Source organism: Struthio camelus, chromosome 7 (assembly GCF_040807025.1).
Source record: "Struthio camelus isolate bStrCam1 chromosome 7, bStrCam1.hap1, whole genome shotgun sequence".
Lineage (NCBI taxonomy): Eukaryota > Metazoa > Chordata > Aves > Struthioniformes > Struthionidae > Struthio > Struthio camelus.
The window spans coordinates 3,676,815-3,704,489 of NC_090948.1; the positions used below are offsets into that span (position 1 = coordinate 3,676,815).

The 27,675-nt window shown below is 42.2% G+C and overlaps 1 protein-coding gene across 5 annotated transcripts in view; it reads left to right on the forward strand.

Moving 5' to 3' along the window:
- C7H10orf90 (chromosome 7 C10orf90 homolog) overlaps positions 1-27,675 on the forward strand; it is a 72,456-nt gene that overhangs the window by 31,794 nt on the left and 12,987 nt on the right. For 3 of the 5 annotated variants that reach the window (XM_009670525.2, XM_068951452.1, XM_009670526.2), the window contains exons 2-6: positions 2,424-2,518; positions 4,865-5,960; positions 21,395-21,685; positions 23,767-23,960; positions 24,851-25,052. In XM_009670525.2, the coding sequence (XP_009668820.2) occupies positions 2,424-2,518; positions 4,865-5,960; positions 21,395-21,685; positions 23,767-23,960; positions 24,851-25,052 (1,878 nt within the window). The remainder of the gene's footprint in view (positions 1-2,423; positions 2,519-4,864; positions 5,961-21,394; positions 21,686-23,766; positions 23,961-24,850; positions 25,053-27,675) is intronic. The other 2 variants (XM_068951451.1, XM_068951453.1) reach the window with 1 other exon arrangement.

Sequence of the window (27,675 nt, forward strand, 5' to 3'; positions counted from 1 at the left end):
TAGGATTCCTATAGTAATATGAGAATGTCATTACCCCGGATATGGAACTGCAATGCAAAATTCCACTTTGAATGATTTAGCAAAGGGCATAAATATTTCCTGTTCTTCTCCTTCCCACCTCACTTCTTCCTATCTCTACCACTGCAGAAACAGCTACTTTTTAAAGTTAAATAAGCAGGACTGAACTGCTCTGTTCCAAAGAGCTCTTTGTGAAATGGGAAGAGTCTATCTATGGATTGTTCCTAGTCGCAGGAGGTTACGTTGATAACAATAACTTACGTGTTATATATAATTTACTGTGTGGATTGACAACATGTTCTTGTTGGACCCCATAGTATTCAGTCTTTCTCCTGTGCTTAAAGTACATGTGAATGAAATTCCTGAAAGACCATCTGGCAAAACATGCCTTTCTGGTTTTGATTTATCTCCAGCCAGCCTTCTGGGTTTCCTTGCACATGCTGGTTGACACTCGCAAGCTCATATTCACCCGTTGTTGCTGCACGGATCTATCCGAGATATCTGTAGTTTTCCTGCTGTAAGGTATTGATAACTTGAAACACTGATAACTTAATGCTGATGCTGTAATGACATGCACTTTCTATGTCAAACTTCTGAATTTTCTGAGGTCTTTTCTTAACTCCCAACAAATTCTTTGTGCTCTTCTGCAAGTTATCCCCTACTTTGTTATTTTAAGAAGTGAGTCAGGGTATGGAGCTGCTCTTCATCGTGATCACCAGAGTACTGACACACGGAAAATAGTCTTTCTATAAGAATCACTCAGTAGTTACCCCTATCCAGCTGTGCGTGGACACAGGTGGATTTTATCCTTCCTCGAAAGATCAGCGCCTTCTTCTCACTATTTAGCAGAACAAGGTAAGGAGCAGGCCCCAAGGCCAAGGGCTTCTCGCGTGTGTTTTGTGCCAGCAGTTACTGTGACCCAGGGCTAGGTCAGGTTCATGGGATTTTCACTGACTTCAGCCATGCATTGCTTCCTTGCCAAAATTTTTGTTGCGGGCCCTGCACTCCCCCTACTTTCTGGATTCCTTTTGTTTTCCCCCTTCTTTTTACTGCAGCTAATGTGTCCAGCTATTTTCTCTGTCGCTTGGGACTTTCTGTTGCTCAATGGCAAGAGCAAACCTCTTTTCTTATGCCAGCTACGAATGTGCAGTTGCAGCAGCAAAGTCCACTGCAGTAAAACCCCGCCAGGGAGGAGCCCAAATCCCGCAAGGGCGTCTGAGCCTGTCAGCACTGTTTCCAAAAGGAGGAAAACTGGCTAGAAATGAGTTGGAGTAGGGTCATTATGAGGAAATGGGGAGTTATTGGACCTTGAATGTTAAAGTAGGAGGTTCATCAAACATCCTATCAGCAATCTGTGATTGCTGTCCCATGGTGGGACTTGGAAGCAGACCTCTTACTGGGAGGGAGATGGTGATATTTTTCCCCCTCTTTCCCTTCTCCTGTTTACCTGCACCCACAGAGGTGCATAAAGCCTGCTATGGCAGATACACTTTACTAAGCACTTTTTAAAGTGGAGCTGGTTTATATTCCCTTATTAATGTAACGTTATGTGTAAGCTGAAATTCTAGTTTGTAAAAAATTATCAACTTCTATGGCAAACTGCCTAAGTAAAATAAAGTCTTACTAGCAGTATGACTTGTTGCTGTAAAACAACAGCCAGTAATGTCAGGAGATTTCAGTCCACATAGAGAATTTGTCTAAATTAATTTCAGATGCTTATTACAAAATAGGAAGTAACGTAATTTCTGGCAGAACTACTGGCAGTGAATGTATTGATGCATTGTTGCAATATCTCAGACTCCTTATTATATGGAAATTAATTCTTTATAAAAACCAGCAACAAAACTAGCACTCACAGAAAACAAAATCTAGTCGGAGATCAATGTAATGATGTAATAGTTATTATTGAAACAGAAATGTTATTATATCACAGTATTTGTGAATATGATTTAAAATTCATTTAGTTCTTTGGATATGAAGGGAACTTGGTCTAAATGAAACAAATCTCATAGCATCCCTCTGTGTGCTCATCTGCACTCTCAGGCTCTCCAGACTACAGAAAAGTGAATTGGTTGAAGTTCACGTTCCCCATCTGCCCTGACTCCCTCATACACAGACCTAAAGTCATGGAAATCAATAGCCCAGATACTCAAGCGTTGGCTCAGACCTGAATGCATTGTGAGGCTGTTCAAAACCAGATCTGTGCAACAAGATCCCAGCAATGTTTCAGGTGCCTCTGCCGGGAAGGGGAGAAATGTGATGCCTCAGATAAATGGATCCCATGCCAGTCAGATCATTTACAGTAGCTCTTTCCCTCCTGCTTGCGCTCCATTCAGATCCCGCATTTTGTAACTCGTCTCCTCCAGGACACCGAAAATAATATGTTCTCTACGTTTTTCCCCCAGCAGTGAAACAAAAGCAATGGGGCACTAGCAGTCAAAGGACATTCACAGGCCTGCAGAGGGAGAATGCTGCAGAGAGAAAATCAAACTCTACAAAGGTAAAATAAATAAATAATGTTTAGAAAACAGTCAGCAGAATGCATTCAGGTTTAAAAAGCAATTGTCGCTTGCTGAGCAGTGTATTTGTGCTTGGTTTTGGTTAGCTAGGTTCAGCTTAGGCAGCAGAAACGCCACATGAAATGATGGCTGAAATGCTGTGATTCTTTAGGCAGTGTTCTGCCGGTGGGGGGGGGGAAAGGTGTGTTTTCTGGGGGCAAAAATGTTTTTTAAAAATATCCCAGGAGACTACACAGAGTGGTTTCCCAGATATCAGCATACTCTCTCAGATGTTCTCAGGTAAAGTCTGAGGTTTTCAGTTCACCAAAATTTCTTTATGTAAGTGCCTATTTTCTCACAATAGGCAGTGAAGCTTGAAAACTCCCCAAAAGCAAAAGATCAGCTCGTCAAGCCTTAAAGATCCGTTTCTTTGTCAAAGGCTGGGAGGAGGGACTAATCTGAATACTGCAGCATAAAGAGGAAAAGCAAATTGCTGTTCAAAATATTAGTGCATGAATTTGAGGCTAATCAGAAGCGTTTTTTTGCATGCCTTTGGACTCTTGCAGGAGGTTTCCATCTGTGTAGCACTTAAGAAATAAATGGCTCATAAACCACTGGAGGACATGAGATGCATCAAAAATAAAGTATTTCAAGGGACATTCTTCTTCAGTGCCTTGTAAAAATCTGAGGGAAAGAGAGAATTTTGGAAGCCATGCAGAGGTCTTAAACCTGTAGGTGGAAGTAAATACAGTGCAGAAAATATGGGAAAATGTTGTTACAAACCGTGAAAGAAACAGAGAAGGAAGAAAACGCTTTCCCTGGGGCTGTAAAATTATTGAATTGTCAAAACCACAGGCAGCTAGTTTAAAGAACTGATAAAAATTACCTGGCATTTCACCCTGTTAATAAACTCTTGATCTACCTCTACCTCTTTGGGGTCCCCTCAGCAAACATCAGCTACAGAAAGAGTTGTAGAGAGAGACATGGGGCTGTGAAGACCGCAAGCAGAAAGAGAAGGCACAGGCCAAAACCAAAACAGATAGCAAACACCTGCGACCTGGTTTCGAGAACAGTGGCAGCCCAGTGACTAACAAGAAGAGCAGTAATTAACAGGAAAAAAAAAAATCAAGTGAATGTATTTCTTTAGCTTCACCAGTTAGCTGTTGTTCTTCAGGCTGCATATTAAAGCAGATGTATTTTATCACTATCCAAACTCATCAGTATTTGTTAAATTGATTATTAGATGATAGATGCTCAGATACCACTGAGATGAATTCACAATGAACATGAGCAATGCAGGCTATCAAATTTCACCTAAACCCTTCCAACACCCCCTGTCTGTTTAGAGAAAGGAAAAAAATGCTCCTATCTGTTACAGTCACCCAGTTTTGTTCAGTCCTCTAGCTCGGATAACGAACCACGGAGTACTAATTACTCCGTAACGAGCACGGAGTACTAATTCTTATGGCTCTGCAGAACTTTTGTCCTGAATATAAATCATGAGCCCAGGTAAAGCCCGCATGTATCGGATCAACATGAAGGAGGCCCTCAAATGAACTTTCATACTGGCTTGCTACTCCTCAGCATGCACGTGACAATTCCCCGGCTTTTTCCTATGAGCGCTGGGCAACCCGAGAACCTGGGGCTGCAGCAACCTAATCAGCCACATTTTCAGCAGCAGAGAGATTAGGTCAGCTGCTTTATTGCATGTGACTTACGTAACCAGTCATCTGGCCAAGTAATGTTAAGCAAGAGAGAACTAATGAATTAAAATAGTACCCGGATCCCTTGTGGGAAATTGTATCGTTTTTGTGGGAGGGACCGTAAAGAAGTTTTTTCCATGCTTGCAACTGATGATCTTGTGCACAAGCAGTGACCTCGATGCCCTCCGCAGCCCATGATGGCACGTTTGTACTCTCAGGGTAATGATCCGTAATACATTTAAATGCATTTTAAATTCTGGCAGACTGTCGTGAAAGAGCAATCTGGAATCTGAAAGTGACAATTGCCTTTGACGCATCCGTTTTTAAACAAATGCAACAACCACAAATCCCCACTGCAGCAATGGGTTACACAAGTAGTGAAAACTATAGTATAAAATGTGAATTTTTAGTGTTAATGTTTTTTAACGTTTTAGCATTGGAGTGAGCAGGTTTTCACAGCGCTCGCCCAGACAATTCAGAGCCGATTATTAAGAATGCATGTTTTTAAATGGCAAAAGACTAGCATGAATAGAGAGCTAAGAAGAAACCGTGAACAAAACTGTCTTGTACGGTAGATGATAAATGCGAAATAGTTACATGTGTTAGGATGGAATATTTTGATAATTTGGATCTCTTCATTTGCAGGAATCTCTGGCATCACAAAATGCCAAATTGATTTCACCTATGGTCATTTCACAGATGACTGATGAGAATAAGTCAGGAGAAAACGGGTCTGCTTTGTCTACGTACATAGGTGCTTATCCTGCGAAGCGCTCTGTGGCTAACCGTGGTTCCGTCAACGTTCACAGCACATTCACGTTGCCTCCCAGCAGGATAGAAATTCATGCATCTCTGGATGACGCTGTGGCTCGACCAGACTCCCACATTGTGGAGGAAGACCACTATCCAAACCAGCAGAGAGGATTTGCCTCCATAACCGTTACTGCTCGGCGTGTCGGTGGGCCCGGGAGCGCCCCAGTGCCAGGGGCTCCACCACGCGGGGAGGGCGATGCGCGCGCCAACGCCAACGCTGTGCCTACCCCAGCGAGCGAGGCCGGACCTGCTCCCTGGGGCAGACCTCTTCCAAGCCAAGGGTCTCATGGAAATCGAACCATTGGTGACTTTAAGGTTTCTGAATCATGCCCACGGCCACATGATGGTCCTCAAGACCAGCTTTTCAGCTCTAGAAATGAAGAAACCGGAGTGGTTCTTCAAGGCAGCACTTGGAGAGGAAAAGTACTGCCTTCGTTCACCTCATGTGTTCATCTTCGAGTTTCTCAGCTGTGTCCAAATACTATCTATTATTTAGACAAGTCACTCTATGTGTGCATTGACCAACCTCAAATTAAATGCCAAAAAGTTCATAGATCAGCATTGTCCTTCCATATAAATTGCAGTTCATCTAGATTAACAGCAGATGGAGTAGATGGCATAGCTAATGGAGAGCCATTAGCGGAGATACTTAAGTCAAAGCTCCTAGGAGGAAACAAGACTCCACTCAGAGCAAGCTGGAGTGCAGATTTAATAGAAAATAATGCAATTAAAAAACAGACAACAGATGAGGGCTATTTGGGTACTAAATACCCTTTGAAAAGTGTCTTTCCCTCTGAACTTTCAGCATTTGTGGATATACCCAAAGGAGCTAATAATGTAGTAGCAGTAAAGAAAGAAGATAATAAACAATCTGGCAGCAATCACACTACATTTTCTCTCCAGCTTCCTAGCCCAAGTTATGAGGCAGGTAAGTGATTTATGTATGGTAGATCAGAGGTTCGTACTGGAACAGACCCACCAGAATGATTTTGTGTGAGCAGATAATAATAATCCTTGCTTCTGCAAATGCACGATGAGTCAGAGCACAAACCAGACATTTTAAGTTCCAGGACTACTATGAATGTATTTGCCATGCTGGTGATGCACACCACTCATCATCAGATGATGGAGGAAAATTCGGCTTGTGTTTTCAGCAGGAAACCACTATTTGTTCCCAAAACATGCAGCCACTGAAAATTAGGCCTTTCTTTTTAAAAAGAAGGGCTGAGTTTCGAAGCCTGGGATTAAGGAGGAGATGGCTGGACTGAGCTTGGTTTTGTGCTCCTTATGATTAAATATGAGTTTGTTTTCCAGCTTTAATTTAGAAGTAATAAGCCCAGAGCTTTATAACTCATGGCTCCAGGTAAAAGTTTCACACATCTTTGGCACATTTATTCCAAATATCTCCAAGCATTTTGCAAACATAAAATTTTCCTCGCAACATTGCTCTCAGGAAAGGGAAAGATACTGTGGGGATTGCTTCGTGCACTGAGTGGTACAGCTTCCACTGCAGTGGGCTGTAGCAGCTACTCTGCAGTGCACTTGAATAACTGCAGCTCAGTTTATTGACTCTACAGGAAGCGAATGGGGATGGGAGGAATGTCAATGAGGGAGTCTGGTTTTACTAAAGGCACCAAGGTTAGAGCTTACTCCCCATGTACCCTGGGCTACATTCAGTTGCAATTATGTTGTGCTCATACAGCTTTTTTGATCTAATGGTCAGTGTATGAGCTATAAGCTTCCTTCGTACCTTTATTTTCCCAGCTCGCAAATGGGGAAAAAAAAGGAGAAAGATGAAAAGTTGCAGGCTGTCTCATTTGCTAGAATATGATGTAAAATCTAGGCTGAGCTGTTTTCTTCCTTCTTGTTACTGCTGCACTCGCTTTCCTTTTTTCCCTTGCCTGAGATCTGTGGTAGGACTCCTGTAATTATCAAGGTGAAAACAGTGAGAAGGCGCTGCCTTATTCGGAGACCTCCTGCTTTAATCACAAAGAAATTATCTGTAGAGCCAAAATTTGGCACAGAGAAACTAGTGGCATTGGTAATTCTGGAGTCAGGCCCGTAAATCACAGCAGTGATTTAAGGTGCTTAGCCACGGGGTTTCCCTGGCTGGATGTTTAACTCCTATGTGTTTTTAAGTACAATCCAGACCGTTTGCTTTTGGAATGAAGGGGAAATGACAGACAGTGGTGAGCAAGAGAGGGACAATGACAACGGGTGGTAAAGGAAGGTAAAGAAGTTTAAGGTGGTGATGGTTGGAGAGGGATTTTCCCTGATCGACACCAGCAAAGTAAGTCATTGGGCTTTGTTGTATAGTAGCCCAATTTGAAATAACAATGTCCTTCTGAGGTTTTGGTAGGAAGTACTGTGTATTCAAGGGTTTGTTCAAAACAATTTAAAGTCTTTTTGTGACATATTACAGAAATAAGGATTCAAATAATACTGAGATTTCCCTGGACTCAGAAATGCATTGGTGGCCATGAAAAAAATCGCTTTTACTAGCAGTAATTAGAAAGTGAAATAGAAGATTATTCATAGTTCCCCCAGTTTTACTGAAAAGCGGAAATAAGTGAGGTAACCACCTGAGAAATACTACTTTTTAAAAGATTGCTTCCACCATTTGTGTACACAAGAATGCAGGTGTAAATATGTGCGGGAAGTGTTACCTTTTTAATAGCTTCCACCATTTGTGTGCACAAGAATGTAGAATGCAATGTATACACTTTTCTTGATCAGACCCTTTGTAATATATAGCAAGGTGTTTATCAGCTTACCACAACTTTCCTGTGTGAAACCTGCATGCGCAGCCAGCATAATGCTTCCAAACAGCAGTCTTTCTCCCTAGCCTCCCAAAAGTAATGAGCTCTCGAATAGCTGTCAACGATTCAATGGGACAAATGATAAGAAACCTAGTTAAATTCGTGAGACATCTACACCACTCATTAAAATGAAAGACAACTGGGAGGATTTTAACCTGAGAAAATGAAACCTTGAGCTCTCTTTAGTTCCCAGAATCACGAAGTGAGAAATGGAGATCCAGTGGGTCAAATATCCCAGTCTGGTGCAGTCCTAGAGCCTGTGATAAGGCTTTTGTCTGAACTAGTTTTAAATATTTGAATAAATGAAGCTACAACAGGAAGCTGTTACCTTCCTGCTGTGGCGCTTCTGCGTCTACAGCTCAAAACTGCAAGATCTTTGTTGCAAGATGCTGCTTTACAAACCAGCAAAATCCCCCATATCACAACAGATTCCCAGTTGCTTTAGGTGTTTTTTTCCTCCGTAGTTTTCCAGATGAAATCCATTCAAACTTTGGTTTGTCATATGTTTATGAATGGAAACGTTTGTGAAATGAAAAGTTTAAAAAAGAAGGAAGCACTAGCAAAGAAGAGGCAGCAAACAACTCTTTACACCCTGACAATACTTTCACATAGTCCATTAACTTAGTACTTTAACATCCTATAGATGAAGGAACCGAGGAGTTTGCCCAGTTTCCTTTGTCTTTTATGTTTTTGATGACCTGGAAAGCTTAAGTTAGCTTGCACCTGTAAGCCAGGGCTTCCCACCAGCGAAATCACTAATGGTAATAGCATCACCTTGGCCAAAACAATCAAAAAATGGCATTTGAGGCTAGACTTTTCTGTATGAAATCTGTTCATATGTTTTCTAGGATGTGCAGTCTGTCTTACTAGGACCCAGAGGGGAACGAGCGCTCAAATACTTGTCCGTTTTTCAGGAACCAGGGCCAGGCTTACTGTTTCCAGTGGGGCCAGCCGAGTCATGGGCTCTTTGGCATTTCATTTATTAAGTTTTCATGTGTCCTCACTAATGTAATGACAACTATACATACAGTATTACTCATACTATTTCATCTTCAAATCCAAATATTCAAAACTTGGCTTTACATGGCCCTGGATAACCTAATCTAAGGCTCTGCTTTTGACAGGCTGGACCAGATGGTCTCCAGAGGCATGCATTTCCACTGTGTGCCACATATGAAAGGTGTATTTTTAGGCATATTTAGGAAATGTAAGTCTTGGACAATGCTCAGGGATGTTATACTGAGAAGTCCAAAACTGTCAGTCTCAGTTTGTGTTCAAAGCCATGTTTCATGCTCTATCATCCCAAAGTTGAATTATAACCTTGTGGTTTCACCTTTGCGGGCTGTATATGGCACTGGTTGCATTGCTTTGGATGCTTTACTTCCGTTATCCGGCAAGGAACGGGATAAGTCCTGGAAAATCCACGTTGTGCGTGAAGTCAGACTTGAGCCACCTGAGGGCATAGATTTGTAGGACACATTTATTTTTAATGAGCGGTCAGCATCTAAACTCCTTGGACGGCTCAGAGAGCATCTGCATACTTTAATGTGAAATGTCACCCCGGAAAGCCCCACGGCTCCCTGTGGAGGAGAAACGGCGGGGCTCGCAGCCCCGGGTTGTCCCAGCGTCCCAGGTGCTGCGCTCCCCGGCCTTGGTGACGTCGCCTCTCTAGGAGGTCCTCGCAGGAGGTAATAAACGTGCATCATTGTGACTTCACTCGTAACTCTTAATAAGTTGTCAGAGCTTGCTAAAATTGCTTCTGAGTGAATGCTGCCATGCCCCTTACCTTTTGTAGCTGATGTCTTATAAATACAAGGTAAGTTAAAAATGGAAAGATTAGTCTTGTTTCTGTTGAAGACAGGAGCATCTTTTAATCTCAGTTTCTCACCTACCTTTCACAAAGAATATATTCCACATGAATATCTAGTTTTCCATTTATTTGTTACAACATATTACCTGCTTAGTGCTATGTTGAATTATTAAAAAGAGGCAGGCAGAAGAAAATGGGACACTTTTAAATTCATTTTGACCTTTTGATTAAACAAAATCATCACTTTACTGGGTGAGATCATAAATGCTAACTTCTAAACTGATCTGTGTAAGCTTGGATCGTCTTAAACTTCTGAATGTCTGAGCACCTTAAACTGCAGCTTGTAAGCTGAAATAATTTCAGCCAACACTTCAGGTATTACAAAAACTACACTTTTGTCTTCCTTTTGTTGTCACACCTAAAACCGCTGTGCAGAGTTATTAGGGAAGAATAGCTGAGGTGGCAAGAAACACAAATAATAAAATACTCTTGAAATACGGAAAACAGTGAGAAAGAACAATTTTGTGGCGTTGTAGTTGGTTATACTTTTTCCCAAAGAGAATGGCAGGTGACACGAAAGCATCATTTATTTAATTAAAGCAACATAAGACAGGGTATAGGAAACTTGAAATTGGGTCTGGCCTTTGGGGGTGTTGAATAGCCCCAGAGGATTACAGGCTTGGTTTCCTTCTAAAAGTGAGTTTCGTTCGGAAGTGCCAAAGCCAGCAGCAATTTATTAATTTTTGCTAAAGGGGAAATAACTAGATTATGATTTATTTCAAGATGGTATTTTAAAATTTTTATGAAGGGATGTGTATGTGTGGGTGTGCAGGTCTAGATATTAATTCATAATCAAAATATTTGGTATTTCTGTTGGTGTAAAGCATTTTTAAGCCTATCATTCACCAGAGTGCTTGGTGCTATGGGATTTTGAATACGCTGTTACCTGCAATGCAAAAGAATGTTTTCGTTTTAAATATACGTTGAATACCCCTCATATTTGAGACATTAAGTGTATCAAGAAAATACTTGTAGGTTACCTTTAAATTAATATACGCTCCTGGTAATCAGGATTGGCTGATGTTGGCAGTCTTCAGGCTGAAAAGTCTCAATAATATTGTACTTTAAGTTATTAAATAGCATTTTAAAAGTTGTGATGAATGAATGTAGGCATATCTGGTGTTCTCACCTCATCTTCTGTATATTGGAAACTCACCACACAATAACCCAGAGTACAAGATTAGTTGGAAAATGTATATATTCCTGAGCAAGATATAATTAGATGAAAGCTGTTCATTACAATATGGAATTTATTGTATAGAAACTTGACTAGCTCCAGCTGATGCTAATTAACTCTCCAGCCTGGGAATGTGTATGGCAGTAGTGATGGTGAAGACAGGGAAAACGTGAAATATGGCACAGAAGATTTCACTTCAGTGTGCACCTGCTACACATGAGGAGCCAGACCTTCGGCTGATGTAAACCAGTAGAAATACCTGCCTTCAGAGAAGCTACGCTGATTTACATCAGCCAAGAGTCTGGCCAGGGATGTTAATGACTTGGTGTTATGGAAATAGCAGCTGGTGCCGACTTGTTAAGAACAAAGGACCACATGCTAAAAAGCCCATTAAAAGGAGCTCCTTTGATGTTTCACTTCATCTGGTACAAATTTAAAATGGAGGCTTGACTATTTTTTTTAGTCTAAACGTTTTGTGTCATAGGGTCTTTGTCACATTGCAACGTGGCTTTTATGTAATGTATCAGACGCTAAGAAACTGAGGACACAGTCCTTCAAAATATCAAAAATTGGGTGAAGTATTGGTAGTTTTCAGTGAGTCCAGAAGCTGCTGCCTGCCTCGCAGGACAGACCCAACCCACACGATGGACAGTAGCAGTTGCCCCCGGCCACATCTCTGAGCATTTTCATTTTTTTAAGGCAGGATGTCGCCTGTCCTCGGGAAGGCCTTTTCACTTGTATGAAGTAGTGAGCTCCTGAGCTTCGACCACTGTTTCAAACAGCTCTCACGAACTTTTCCCACCTCATCTGGTGTGACACAGGGAGGGGGTGGGGCTCATGAGGTCTATGAAGAAGACCAAGGGAATGGTGTGGTGGGGTATGAGTTTATACTCAAGACTGCAAAAGCTGCATCATCCCCTAGGCTGCTGTCAGTCAGGTGCCAGGTGCTTCAACAGAAGTTCATTAGAGGTCTTGGTGACCTTGGCTGGGATTAGAGCCATCATGTTTTCATGTGCAGCTAATTGTTCTTTAACAACTTCTCTGATGTTTGAGGCAGCAGCTATGGAGTCCCTTTCTCCTTGCACTTGTCTGAGGGCATGATTATAACATAATTTGAGTGGAATTGAAGAAGCGCTGCACCTTCAGTGTGGCTTTCGCTGATGAAAGGTTCACTTCTGTACTCTGGGGCATAACAATAAAAGCATCAGCTAGAAACACCGTCATTTCTTTTGATGACAGAGGGATTGAGAGGCTGCTGTCTGCACTGTTAATGCTGTTAGGGACATGAGTCCAATGCGAGGCTTTGCTTCCACTTCTCGGCTGTAATTTCCAAAGCAGGCTTGCGATTTCCCCATGAATTAAGCTGATAAATTAGCATTATTTTTCCAAAAGTAATCATTGCCTGCTGAGGACCCAAACTAAAGTGAAATTCTCCTTGTTTTGGCGTATGAAGTTAAGGGCTCGATTCTCCAGTGTTTTCCATCTTGTTCAGGGTGGACCAAAATAAAAATCATTTCTATCTTGGTCTGCCACATTTGTAAAAATGTGAGACAGTTTGAAGTGAAAGACTGTAGAGGAGGCAACTGTGGTCACTCTGTACTACTTTCAGGGCAAGTAGTCGAAGACTAAATAATAAAATCATTAAGAGAACGATTGAAAGAAAGAGGCTATGTGGATTCAGTGACTGCACGACACCATTAGAGTAAAAGACCTAATTCTGCCTTTATGCTTGTTATAAACCGGGAGCAACTCTTCTACAGTCTGTGAAATGAGTTATTGGCTCAGTCTGGCTGTGGTAAATTATCAGAAATAGCTGAATAACTAGCTATTTTTGACATGAACAGAATACCAAGCGGTCAGTAAATTTCTTACCTTGCAAATCACAGATGTCATTTTAAATGTTCTGAAACAGCCTGAATATATGTATTTTTTAAGAGTCACACTGCATCAGATTACTTCTTGACTCAGTACAGTAGAGCATGGTAGCTTCTAGCACGCTGTTCTCTGACTCTGAGATGTTACAAAGAACGTCTCGTAAGTACAGCAGCAAACTCCAAAATATTTTCAATAACCATTTCTATGATTTTTCTTAACAATATTAACAGAAATCTTTTCAGTCCAAGAAATTGCCTGGGAGTGTTTGATTTGATACATTGCTTTGGTACAGCATGGCCAAAAAGGCACGACAAGAAAAACAGAAATGATGATTCAAGGTGTGAGCCTAAAATCTAAGATTCATTATCTTGAATGAGAAAATAATTTATCAGATCCTTGATCAAACTCCAAATTATGGAAGTTTTAATGACAGGGGAATATTTTTGCTCTTATCCTGCCCCAGCAGATAGGAAGAAAAGGGGAAGAATGCTAGCAAAATACACAAAAGCTATTATAAACCAGCTGGGTATGGGGAGCTCACTGGTGCAAGCAGTCAAATCAAATAACGTGGGTGGATTGTTTCCTGTCCACTAAAATATTCTGCAGCAATAATATGCTCTCATGATTCAAAGTGTAAGACGATCTCCTGCAGGTGCCAAGCAGAAACGTTTCCTTTTTGCTGGTGTAGTCATTTCAGATTACACTCTTGTTCCACCAAACCTCTCAGTGCGCTGTAGGAATCGATGCGTCACATCCTGCCCCAAACAGCATGTCGCTATGTATTAGCTACATATTTAAAGTGATGTTCCCTTATTTCACACCAAAAGAGAAAATTGATTAATTATTTGGAAAGTGTTTGGAGAAAATAAATCGAAAGTCACCGCAGAGATACTTACTATTATGTGCGGTTGATTAGCTGCATTATGGAGTTGTTTGCTGTGAAACCAAGTGTTGGACTACACTATCATCTTGCAAAAATCATTATGTGAGTAAGCTGTTTCTTGACATCAAGAGGCTCTTGCTACTCTGGACTGATTATAGATTTGAAATGTAGTCGTTCTTAGGTACACTTGATAAACTTTCTCTTTTAAATGATTCCAGGTTTCTGCAGTCAAATTTTAGCTTTTGCAAAAAGAGAGCATCTTCCTTCTGAGAAATGCATCCACAGCTGTCAACGTCATTTTAAAAACCAAACCAGCTAGCTAGAGAGAAAACCTTTTTTGTTGGTGTTTTTTTTTTTTTAATCTAGATTTTCAGCTTGAGGTGATATTGCTATAGCTGAGATAATTCAGTCTTCTCCTTGCCAGCCAGGGCTGTTTGAAGAAGCATGAGTATAGGTGCAATGACACATTCATTGGGAGCAACTGTGGCTGATTTTTCCTGGAGGGCACTTGCGAAGTTGTCCTGACTTTGGATTGTGACAATTCTGGGACTGCAGCTGAAGATGAGGCCCAGCCCTGTTTTTGAAGATCCAGTCCTGACCCTCTATCGAAAGATAAATTGCAAACCTTGGCAAACATCGTGTTTTGCTTAGGGAGGCAAAGTTAAAGCATCCCATGGAGTCCTACCTTTCTTTCAAAAAAAAAAAGGCAGGCAAAAACAAATCCGTTGACAAGCAGAAGCTTCCATTTTCACCATTCCTTCATGCCCTGACCTTGCACATAATTCATAAAATAGCTTGGTAGATCATAGCTCAGGTAGATGTTGTGCAAGCTGCCCTTAAAGCTCCACCACTAGCTTTTTTGTTACTTAGCACTATTGCTTTCATGTCCTGACCGAGGTCTGAGCTCCATTATTTAAGGTTTGTGTGTAAATAGATGGTAAAGACAGTCCCTGCCATAGATGTATACAAAGGCAGTGTTACAGGAGATGGAGAGGGGAGCAGAGGCAGAAGGAGCTGAGGTGCAACATTACCCACGGCTCCGTCATCCTTCCTTGCCAGTGTGTCCTTGCATTTCAGAGTGGCAGCGATCTCACGAACCTTGCTCTGTGGTGCACGTACGATCAAGTGCTGTTCTTTTAAAGGTGTATTCACAGGGATGGTGAGCAGAGCAACACTTTTGTTGGGATTTTTTTGCATCTCTGATAGTTTCCATGGGTGACAGTGCTGAACAGTGCTCACATCACTTCTTGCAAACCAGTCATCTGACAGACATCAAAAGGCAGTTAGAGACACAGGTCTCAGTGCCGGTCAGCGGAAATTCTAGTATAAACGTCTGGATTTTGTGATGCTTCTGCTGCTTGTTGACTGATTAGAAGTGGTATCCTCTCCTCAGGAGTGATCTGAACAGCGAATTGCCCTTCCTATCTTCCGTGCTGTGACAAACACTGAAATAACTAATAATGTTGTTACTGTTCTCAGTGTTTCTGTTATTCTACATTAACAAGCTGTTGAGATGATGCAGTCTGTTTACTCAGATAGATAATACTTGATTCATGATAGGAACCGAGTCATCGTGCTGTGTCATCGTGAAGCTTGAGCCTTGTTTCTGTTTGCATGGTGGAGCACCACATCCCCACTTAAGCCAAGCGCAGCGTGGGCTGCAGACAACCTGCTCCCACTCACACCCTTGAGGCGAGCCTGGTAGGACTGCTAGCAATCCAGGGTGCTGGGGTATTTTCAAGCCACTGCCGCTAGCAGTAATGTGGTGAATGGCGCAGAATCAAGTTGGAGGCCTGTAGCTGGTGGTGTCCCCCAGGGGTCAGTCCTGGGTCCAGTCTTGTTCAATGTATTCATCAATGACCTGGAGGAAGGGACAGAGTGCACCCTAAGCAAGTTTGCTGATGATACTAAACTGGGGGGAGAGGCTAACACACCAGAAGACTGTGCTGCCATTCAGAGGCGTCTGGACAGGCTGGAGAGGTGGGCGGAGAGGAACCTCCTGAAGTTCAACAAAGGCAAGTGCAGGCTCCTGCACCTAGGCAGGAATAACCCCAGGCACCAGTCCAGGCTGGGGGTTGACCTGCTGGAAAGCAGCTCTGCCGAGAAGGACCTGGGAGTGCTGGTGGACAACAAGTTAAGCATGAGGCAGCAATGTGTCCTTGTGGCCAAGAAGGCCAATGGTCTCCTGGGGTGCATTAGGCAGAGTGTTGCCAGCAGGTGGAGGGAGGTGATCCTGCCCCTCTCCTCAGCCCTGGGGAGGCCTCACCTGGAGTACTGTGTCCAGTTCTGGGCTCCCCAGTACAAGCGAGACATGGTGCTCCTGGAGAGAGTCCAGCGGAGGGCTACCAAGATGATGAGGGGACTGGAGCACCTCTCCTCTGAAGAAAGGCTGCGAGAGCTGGGCCTGTTCAGCCTGGAGAAGAGAAGACTAAAAGGCGATCTCATCAATGTCTACAAATATCTGAAGGGGGGGTGTCAAGAGGATGAGGCCAGCCTCTTCTCCGTGGTGCCCAGTGACAGGACAAGAGGCAATGGGCAGAAACTGAACCACAGGAAGTTCCAGCTAAACCTGAGAGAAAACTTCTTGACTGTGAGGGTGACAGAGCATTGGAACAGGTTGCCCAGAGAGGTGGTGGACTCTCCTTCCCTGGAGATATTCAAAACCCGTCTGGATGTGATCCTGGGCAATATGCTCTAGGTGACCCTGCTTGAGCAGGGAGGTTGGACTAGATGATCTCCAGAGGTCCCTTCCAACCTCAACCATTCTGTGATTCTGTGATTCTGTAATGATCTCAGTTAAATGTGTCTGAGAGCACTTTCTTCTAATGTCTTTTTTTTTTTTTAACCTCTCAGAGCTGGTAGAAGTTCCTTACACATAAGGGATGTTAGTTGCTGCTCCTCTCTGCCTGGGCTGTGGACACCATCAGTCCCTATCAGGGTGGTCTGGGTGAGCTCAGCAGCTCAAGGGACAGTGTTTTTGTGCAAATCAGCAGGTTGCCTCTAACGTAAAGCCTGGGGATGGTGGTGACGTCTAGTCTCATTAATAATGCTTAGTGAATCAACCCCATGCATCTCCTTCTGCAACTTCCTCATGTCTGATGTGCGTGGTGGTCATAGCGAATTTGTGGCGGTGTTCGTCGGTTAAAATGGTCTTTGGCCAATTGCAAAGACTTACTTTGTTGTGAATTGTCAAAAATCCACAATGAAATGCTAGGAAGAGCTTTTGAAAAGCTGCTTTATGTTACTGTAAAGTGAAAAGAAAAAATACGTGGTAACAGTGGAAGAGTGCATGTTTGCCTGAACTGATGCTGTTTCAAGAAAAGAAGGCAAGTTTAACCTGTTGTAACACAAGGTCACTTTCTGTTAGCAAAACCCCCTAAAGGGAGAAGAAGGAAAATGTAAAAAGATACTTTACAGAAAAACAATATACTAATTTTACTCAGAGATCAAGGTTTCTTTAAAAAAAAGAGCTTTTGAAAATCTATCCTCTGATTTACAGAGTATTTTTAACTCCTCCAGTGTCATATGGTTTTAAGCAAGTGATTATTTGAGAATCGATCTGTCATCTTTTCTTGTTGCATAGAGACAAAAATGACTTTTGTCCGAATGCAATTGCAGTTTTCTTCCTTAACCTTTCCTCCTGTAAGCAGTTAAACTTTTACAACTAAGGTATATATTTTCTAAATTTTATTAATGGAGTCATTCTGCTTTCCCTTTCTTTGAGTTTTCTTCTCCTGTATCTCCCAAAGCATTACACTCACATGTCTTTGTTCATTAGTTTTAAAGTCTTTCTTCAGCTAGGATAATAGAAAAAACATATATTGCTAGTCATCCAGTTGCAATTCTAGCTATTCTCAGAGGGGCATATATATTTCCAGTTTGGTGCATGGGGATTTAGATATACAATTCCAGATAGTCTTAATGAGAGTAACAGTCCTAATTCCCCGCACAATATATTAAAAGTGGGTCCGGAATGTTCAGAGTGAAGCTCTGTGATCTCACCTTTACGTATCTTTGCCTTTTCTTTTCTTGATATATCATTTGCATCTGTATTTGTTAATTGAGGTAATTGGCAGCTGCTGGGAGGAGGAGGGAGCCAGTCTTCTGAGCTTGTGAGCCTGCATCTGTTTTGCTTTGTTTTGCTTTGCTAGGGATTGCCTGGGCCTGGGTGTACCTTTTGAATGGAAAGGTTAATTCATGAGGGAGATACAGGAAAGAATTTCCCAAATTGGCTCCATTATTATTCTGATTGCTTTTGATGTTAGACAAGAACACGGCACACCTTTTTTTATTGCCTTAATTAATTACCAAAAAGTCCACTGTGAGTCTAATAAGGATTTAGCTATTATATTAGTACAAGACCTAAGGAAGACACCTTTTGTGCAGAAAAGATGCAATGTTTTTATACGTGAAGTTCTTAAGGAGTCTTGCTTTTTTTTATTTCTTGGGCATCCTTCTGTTATCATAAAATGTTAGGAAGCAGCCATCGCCTTTATCTAATGGTAGACCCCATTTCTATTTTTCTTCATTTCTTTCTCTTTTTGTCTCCTAATCTCTGCTCTGTCTCTGTAGAGAATCCCTGAGTTTTATGGGCCAAATGCCACTGCCAACTTTTGTTTTAGCAGGGACGGGATGCAGTGCAGAAAGGAGTGCTACCTCCATTTGCACTATGTGTAAGAAAATTCCTGGGATTTAATTCTCTGTTCCTCAAGGTAACTGTAATTACACTTGGAAGCCAATATCCACCAACAGCTAGCTTGGTATTTAGGAGTAAAGGGAGTATAAATACTTCAGGCAGCTCTTTCCTTTGCTCCGATCCATAGGCTGAGATTTTACAGAGGAGAGGAGCAGTTCAGAGAGTCCTTCTCCGCTAGCTCTGGTCTCTGCCGTTTTATTCTGCCACTTTGCAGGCAGTTTTCACCAACCTGGTAATCCGTACTGTAGTTTCATATACCACGGCACAGCAGCAGCAAACATCCTCTATTGAGGACACAACGGTGGTTTGACTAGTTTAACGCCGTCAGCGAAGAAGCCGTTGTTTGGCTTCACAACATACTTTTATTGCACAGATCATTTTGAGATGTGAAGGTAAATGTTGTCTTACTGTGATGCTGCTTGGATGAGCAGAAACTCCTTCCTCCTTCCCACTTTCTTTTCTTTTCTTCTCTGCTTTTTGCTGGCCAGTAAACTATTTTAATTTAAAAGGTGATTTAACAAGATGATCTATTTTCCATTCAGGTTCTTTCTGTGGCTTAGCTGCCCTCTTTTTTTCCCTGTCCACCTAGGATTTTGGCTGCCTTTGTGAAAAGACTTCCTTCTCTGCTGCTCTGCAGTTACTTAATGCTACCTGCTGCTTTCTCCATCTTCTCCAACTGTGCTGCCTGTTTCTACCTCTTCCCACAAACACCCTTTGCTGCCCATGATCCCATTAGTCTGTCCCAATGTCTTTTTCCTCTGTAGGTTATAAAACATTTGTAGAAACTTGGGTTGTAAATACAGGTCCTGGACTGGTCAGTTACTAGAGGAACAGATGACGATTGTGCATGAGCTCTGCACAGAGTTGAGCCTATACAGTCTATTGAAGGTATTGCATCAAAACAATTTTCACTTAAGAAAGGAGAGCTAAGTCTTAAAAAAAATAAGATGAATATTTGTAACATGTGAAAAGCAATGAGAAAAACTAAGATATGCCAGAGAGAAGAGGGAGGGCTTGGATGACAGCTTAGGATTTGGGAAGTTTGTGTACAGTTCCTTGCTTTGACCAGATATTCTGTATGACTGTGAAATTGCTTCGGATGAGGTTCATCTCAATGAAGATGACTCCTTCTACCTGTATTGGCAGTCAAGTTTACAGAAGGGAACATAAGATATTAGAAAGCTTTCTGAGCTGCGTGGTAAGGGAGAAGACTAGACGCTGTACCTTATTTCTCTGATTTCCCCATAAATATAGGACAAGTAATAGGAAACATGAGCCATTAAGATCATTATAATGTGTAGGAGACCACCATCTTGTGACAACCATCTTTTGTCTAATGCACACGGATTAAGGATTGGGAAAGTAGTTTGAAAACATAATACCTCCCACCTCACTCCAAGATTTAATTTTACTCATGACTACAAGGTAAGGTAGGGTCTAAAATGATGTGCCATTTCAGCGTTTCTCAGGGGTCAGATTGGAGGGTGAAAGTGTGACTTCTCTTCCTTCCGCAACCAAGACGCTGGAAAGAAGTGTTTAGAGAGGAGCAGCTGCTGAAGATGAGTCAGCAGGGAAAAGGTTTATGTGGCCAGGTTTTAAGAAGTATTTGTCATAAAACAGAAGTAGTTTATTAAATGTCTCATGTCCACAAGAAAGAACAGGACAATCCCTGCCTGGTTTGTTTGCTTTTATTGCTAGATTTGCAACTAGGTTTCTTCGATTTGAGTTTGATTTTTTGTTTTTCCCCCCTGTACCTCCCAACTCTCTGGGTTGCCTTCTGTCACCAAATTTTAGATTGTTATTAGTCATTTCCATCCACAGAAATTACCTTTAGGTCTGGAATCTGCCTCTTGCTAGAGCTGTCAATAGGTAATTTATACACATTACTAAAAAAGACGACCAGAGTCATATGCTGTGTACGTGGTCATGCGGGTGGGTACCTTTTGGGAGTGGTTTAAAAGCGATAAAATAGTTCCCATCTACTCTTTCTGTCTTCCCCCTGAGCTGACCCTGATGCCCTTTCCATGCTATTCCTAATTTGTTGATTTTTCTTTTCTCGATTTCTTCTATTTCCTCTCCCTTCAAAACTCTACCTAAAATGCACTTATGAAAATGGGCACTTCTATGTGCTGATCTGCACCAACTCTTAGTTTGCTGGGGTTTGCTGGTGGTGGTGGAGGGCCATTTGAATCGTCTTTTGAAGTTCGTGTAACACAGAGCTTAGCTGCCCAGCTCCGTTATTTTTGATGTGGCAGGACCTGATGTGCTGTGCCACAGCCTTCTCATGAACCCAGTTTCAGGGGAAAGTGTATCTTGGACGAAGCGGGCGCTTTTGCTGCTGGTTCATGCCACGGCTTTGTACAGAGGTAGAAAGTGGCACTTAAAACATTTGAGACTGGTGATCTCCAAAACCACCTCCTGATCCCCAAACCACTTCCTTACTCTGATCGTGATGGATCTGGGTTCTCATCACAGCCACTATCGTATCCATAATTCTAATTTTGACCAGGCTTAACCAATCTAAAATGTTCCACTGAAGTGAATAAGAAACAGGGGAAAGCCACAACGTCGCGTTTCAGGTACCTCGACTCCGTCCAAAATACCCATCAGAGTGTATATATATATATTATTTAGACTGGTAGCTTATATTTATGAAGACTATCAACTGTGATTGCTTCTATCAGTAACAGGATGTTGCAGTACAGCTGTGTGGCAGTCATGATAATATTTGTATCAATTATAACTTTTAAAATATATAACTGCAAGCAGTTTTAGTGGGAGCAAAAATGATGAAGAACAGAAGGCCGAAGAAGATAATATTGTCATGTTACTTTTTGGCAGTGCCATAGCATTCTTTACATGGATGAAAAAGGTTCATGTGTATCAAGTATTGAATACTCACTGGTCAACAAACACTTTAATGGACAAAATGAACTACAAACTACTTAAAAAATTGAACGTTATTATAGTAGCCTGACTTGTGAAATCGGCTGTTTGTTTGCCACACATTTACAGAACTTGGGTTTATTGTGTTTTTCTTAGGAACGCGAATGTTCTCTGGAAGCAGCAAGAAGCAGCGTGCCATGGGCAAGAGCGGCACCGCTGCCCCTGCCTCTTGCCTGCGTCCAGCATCTGAACAGGACCCCACTGCTGCCTCCAATGGCTCGTCGGCAGGGAGGGATCCCTCCAGAGGCACCTCCAAATCCAAAGAGGTCCGACCACAGTGCTTCCTGAAGCCAAAAATATCCGTCTCCGATAGTATGTGCAATATAAAAACTCTGTCAAGAATCGTCTTGGAAGCAAATGTTCACGGGCAAAATCAGTTCCTAAAAGGTGAGGTACAAATCCTACTGTGGTTGTTAGGAATATGGTTTCAATAATAAGATGAGATCAGTCTCGGAGAAAAAGGTGAAATAATGGAAAGTCTGTCCATTTTTGTCCAGTTTTCAATGCTGAGTATGAGTCATCTGGTGAGAGATCACATCAGCTAATCAAACTGTATACATTGCTATGGTTAACAGAAAACAAAATGAAGATGAAAATGATAGGCTTATTTTGTAAGTAGATTCAAAAAAGTCTTGAAAAAAAGTTAAAATTGCAGAGTCAAGCATTCCCAGTTCAAGCAATACCAGAGGTAAGATTGTTTTTGCAACCTTGTTTTGATACCTTTCTTTTATTTCTGCAATCCCGTACTTTTGTTTGCTTGTTTGTTTTCCCACAACACCCTCAGCTATCTCATATACTGTCTGATACACATGGAATATCTCATCTGCAGAGATCATCATACAATAAAATTTTTAACAAGTGATCATCAGTGTGTCAGTGCATAAAACATACTTTTCTTTCAGTTCAGCACCTACTTGAACATCTAACTTCCCACATTTTTTAAAGTAACTGATATGGGGATGACTCAAGTAGCTGAATTCACGCATAACGTATCTTTGCAGATTTTTTGCTGAAGACAATTACATATCTACTATACGTAGCATTTCTACTGTAGATTAATTTGGCTTTAATATATGTAGATTTGTTAAAAATTACTCCTAAGACTGCCTTATGAATGCTATAATAACAGTGTAGCATTTTTTCTTTTAGATTTTCTGTAGACAGGTAGGGAAAACCTGCCATGATTGAATATAAAGCTACTGAATATAACACCCATGTACAAGAGAGAAGCCAGTTTCCTACATCCAGTGCCTGAAGTTAAATACCTGTTATTCCACTAACTAATGGTGACTTAGTTTTACACAAGTGAAGCATCCACGGAGATCTACTGAAGATAAAGGTAGCTGACACCTCCAAAACCCAAGCTTATTGAGGAATTTAATTTCATGTTCACCAGTTTCAAGTTTTATCCAACATAAATGATGTTAACAAGAACACTGTTAGGGAGGAAATACAGTTCAAGATTTTATAAGGCAGATGTGCCCAAAACAGATCACTTTAACATTTTTTTAAGTACAGCATAATATGTACAATATGTCATAAAGAGGAAAATATTTTCGGTTTATTGTAACCAAAAATTGAAATAAAACAGTAATGGGCTTTATTCCCAGATATTTAGTTCTAGAAATCAAATTATTTGGCAAGAAAGAAGTACTTCAGTGTAACTTTTTCAGACCAGTGCATATGGATCTTTTCTGAAATTAATTTGTTATTTTGGATTAATTCTGTAATTTATATAAGAATCTTGTCAACTACCTCATTTTGAACACATACCCTCTTTTGGTCGTAATTTGTACAGGAAATATCAGTCTTAGGGCGTGAAAGCATAATTATAAGTAAGTGTAGAATTTTTTTTTTCCTCAGTGCAGGACTTGCTGAATTGATAGCTTGCATAATGATTTGCTATAATACATATTAACCTTTTGTTTAGCGCTTTTTTCATGGAGTCGTTCCACTGAGAGGCTAACGAATATATAGAAATGATATAAAGCAAACTGTGTTATTAGCAAAGGAAAGACATGAGCAGGCCTTATTAAAGCCTCCGTTTGGTCAAAGAGAAATGATATGTGATTAAGTTCCATAAAAACATGTTATTTTCTATAATAAGGGCAATAAATTGAAATGATCTCAAACTGTGAGTTGCAGAGCAGTATCCTCTGCTTTACATAATATCAATGCGTTACAGAAGTGCCTTGCTTTCTGGGAAGTAAATACCACCGAATGGAGCTGAGCATCGCAGCGGTTTAATTACGCTCCCTTGCGATGTCTTGCTTAATGTGAAAGATACTACTTGTGTCACAGGGCAGGGACTAGCACCTATGATTAGACTTGATCTATTCTGCTTAATGAGGCCTATTAATAATACCTTGGCATTCTTATTTCAGAAATTGCCCTCTCTGTCTGATGAGGTGGAGAACCCCATAAAAAATTAGCCATGCGCTCTTAATGAACTTTTAAATCTCTCTAAGGTGATTACAAATTCTGTGGTTCAAATGACAAAATAAAGGAGCCTAAGGAACGGGCCGAGCAGGAGAGAGCCAGCAGGGTAACGCTATCTGCAGCTCACTTGCCAGATGTTACTCATGAGAAAAAAGACGCGCTCCCCCGGCCAGAAATCTGCTCGGAGCCTGAGAAAATTCCACCAAGCCCACTGACTCTGAGGGTAAAATCTCAATTTGTTTTTATTGTTGTTGTTAATTCTGGGACTGATTTTTCATGGATGGTCGTTGCTTCCTGGGAACTGGCTGAGGGCAGAAGTTCACATTTCCTTGATTTTTCTCCTTTTGGGGGAAGTTTTGTTCACTTGCTTTAGTTGCTGAGACTTCCTTGATTGGTTCTAAAAAATACGCGGCGCCACCTCTATGGAGGAACGTGGCAAAAGTCTGGGATCTACCAGGATCTCCCAAACACACCTCTGAAAGTGTACCTCAGAACTGCCAGTTTCCCCAAATGTGCTCAAATCGAGTATCACCAGCCATATGTCTGAATACAAACCCTCCAGGTCAATACCAAGCTCTAGTAGGAGACATACTTTCCTGCTTTCTCATCCGCTGCAATGTTGCATACCAGTCTGCGTTCCCGTCTTCTGTCGTGAAGCATTCCTAAACGTTGAACCAGCCTTTGACTGGAGAGCGTTTTCCTCCTGGATCATCCGTGCCTAGATTTGCATGATAATCTACATAAACAAGAAAGTTTGTGAGCTGCTAGTGACAAGTTGCTTTGGCGATGGGGTGAGACAAAGAAATAGGCAAAATGTCAAGAACTTGAATTTGGATAACTTAGAAGAATGTGTAACTCAAAACCGTTTGGATATGTTTTCTTATAGTCTTTTAGAAATAATCTCCTTCGCCTGATCTGGAAATGCTTATACCAAGCCAGCTTTCTAAAATTAAAAGGAAGCAGAGCCAGATAGGGAGGCAGTTCATTGACTTTCTTACAGACAAGCAATGATTTTCATTGATAATCCCTTGCTGAACGCAGTTAGATGAATACCTCAAGGTGGGGGCTTTTTTTCCTCTTTCTGAAATCAAGTGTTTTTTCTGTTTCATTTAGGAAGCACTAGAAATCCATAAACCTCAGTTCATTTCTCGTTCACAAGAAAGGCTGAAAAAGCTTGAACATATGGTACAGCTGAGGAAAGCCCAGCAGAGTGATGCTCTGGGAAGGAAACAGGGAGCGCTGCTTGTTCGCAAACTTTCCTCAACATCCATTTCGAGCAAAAAAAAGCAATATACCATTCCTCACCCGCTCAGTGGTAAGTTGAATCGTGACCAGCAACAATTCTGTAATTGTCCTTGAAATCTTCCCACATATATAGTATTTCTATATTAATTCTGTGGGAAAAACACGTGCCCAAGGGCTCCTGTTTCACCTCTGCCAGCATGCAGGCATCAGTCCTGGTGCTCTAAACAGAAAGTCTCCAAAGCAAAGAGACAGGACTAACAGGGCTGAGGTGTTTGCCTTGGTCTGCGCTTGCAGAAGGAGCCTTCCTTGAAGACTCTTGGTCATTATCACCTGCTTCTGTGTCTTGGGGCATGGAGCTGGTTGCTACCAGAAGGTTATTTGTTACAGGTGACAGCAACATAAAACGTACCTGGTAGGTCTCGTGGGAAGGTCAAGCAGGGGAAAGAAGTGTCAGGTAAGGGGACGGGTGGGATTTGGCCCTGAGGGTTTCAATCCGGTCGCAAAGGAGCCTCAGGCGTGGACTCACCAGGTGACCCATGAAGCCCTCAGAAGTGAGCTCGCTGTGAAATCACACTTGGCCACCTGGGAGCCGTAAGTGAGGCTGCCAGCTCAACGCATCTCAAACTCCGCACTTTCCTAGTTTCAATGATTTGGTTGTTTTATTGCCCTGGGGGGGAACAGACTCGATATTCCGTGTGTGAAACGGTTCCCTCTGAGAAACATCTCACAGTTCAGCTCCCAGTGGCATCTCTGTAAATAGTAACTAGGTGCGATACATTGAAAAGAAATCCTTTTTATTTGTCATTTGGTTTTTACTTGATTCGGTTCACTAAAGGATTTGTTTGATTGGCTAGAAGTCATCTTTCTATTTCGCTTCTAAATCTGCGGCTATTCGAAGCCGCACGGTTCTGTTGAAAAGTGAAACAACGGAAGCCATCGTTAAACAAATACTTCACAATTAAGAAGTTTGTCTTCCCCTCTTCTTCCGACAGAGCAGAAAGAGGCAAAAATACAGCCGAACGATCTAAAGGAGAAGATCTTGGCGTACGGCCCAGGGCCCTGCTCCCCTGCCGCTGCGCCCCGGAGCATGGCGGGGAGCGGGGACGCGTTTAGTTCTCGGAGCAGAAGTTGGGGGAAGGTGACACTTTCCCCCGTGGCTAATAAGTGAGGTTTTCCTGCAAGAGACAAAAGTGCCGCACCAACAGTTAACTGCTGGCAGTGATTCAGCTGAGGTTTCATTTGTATTTTAAAAGGAAAACGGGCCACCTGGAAGAGGCAGGAAGGAAAATCGTTTTGATTTCCTGGACACCTGTAAATGCGTGCGTGCTGGTAGCTCGCTGGGGAAGGAGACTGGGTGCAAGGAAGCCAGGCGCCAAAAAAAAAAAAAATCTAGAATAGTCTGTTATTTTAAAGATTGCATCAGCTTTATCAGTTCTTATCCCCTCCAAAATGACGTTGTCGCTGTTGACATAACTTTGCGTTGTTATTTTGGACCATACCAGCTTCGGTTGCCAAATCTATGTGATTTCTAGTGGTTTTATGCAGTCTGCTTTACCTCGGGTACGCAATTAGTTTTTAGAGTAAGAGCTAAATAAGCACAAGTAAACAAGTGCGCAAAACATGAGGTAATTTTAAAGAGGCAGTAAAATTAATCGAGCAGTTCTGCTAAGCAGGTTAATTCATTTGGGCGCAGGCCGCTTGGGGCCGCAGCGCTGGGGCGCTGGGTGCTCTGCGCCAGCCCCACCAAGCCGGGCTCCCGGGCCGGGCTGCCCAGGGCAGGAGGTGGGAGCACAGAAGCTTTGGTTCCCGTAACTCATCTGCCTTAACATGGCCATGAGTAGTTTTCTTGTTTGCAAGATCTTAATATTTTCATCATGACAGAAGCTGCCGCAGCTGATAGTTAACCATAGCTTCAATTGATAGTGTAAATCTTAGCTCTCTGATAAAGCACAAATGTTTAGGCTGCAGTTCAGAGGAGTGCGCTGAGTGTATTTAATGTGCTCTGACTCCTGGCAATTGGTATTTTAGGACTTCTCCGGGTGGATGCTGTCGTGCAGAAGGATTAGTAGTGTCAGTGAGGGCCGCAGCACGAGGTCTTCGCTCAGAGCTGCCGCTCCCCAGCTCGCTCAGCCGCGCTTCAGCTCGCCTGGGAGCCGCGGCCGGTAGTTTTTAGCGGTTTAGTGAAACGGTACCATTACCTAGGGGGGCTCCCTTGGTGCTGGCGCACTGTACCCAGGCACAGGTGACCCCAAAAGCCGCCTGCCGGCCAGAGCCAGCCGAGCCAAGGAGACGTACCAGATTAACCGGTGACAATTGCGCCGTTTTGCGGCCGGCCGGGGAAGCGGTTGTGAGTCTGGGATTCATGCCGAACGCAGCGCAGCGGACGTCGAAACAGGGTGCAACTGCGGTCCGAGGTGCTGCTGTTCAGCCTTTTATTTAGTGGGTTGCTGTTTCGCTTGCTCTCACCTAAATAAGCGTGTTGCATGCACTTTGCTCATTGTTTTGGTGTCAGTCGGAAAAAAAAAAACGCCCTTAGAGGTTCTCTGGGCCTGAGACCATTCTATCCGACTAAAGATTGTTTATTGATCGTATGGAATTATTAGATCACGCAGTTTTCAAATGTTTTGTCGGTATTGTTACAACCTTACGGCTACTCATACGAAAAAGAAATAATTGGCATCTACGGCGTTTCC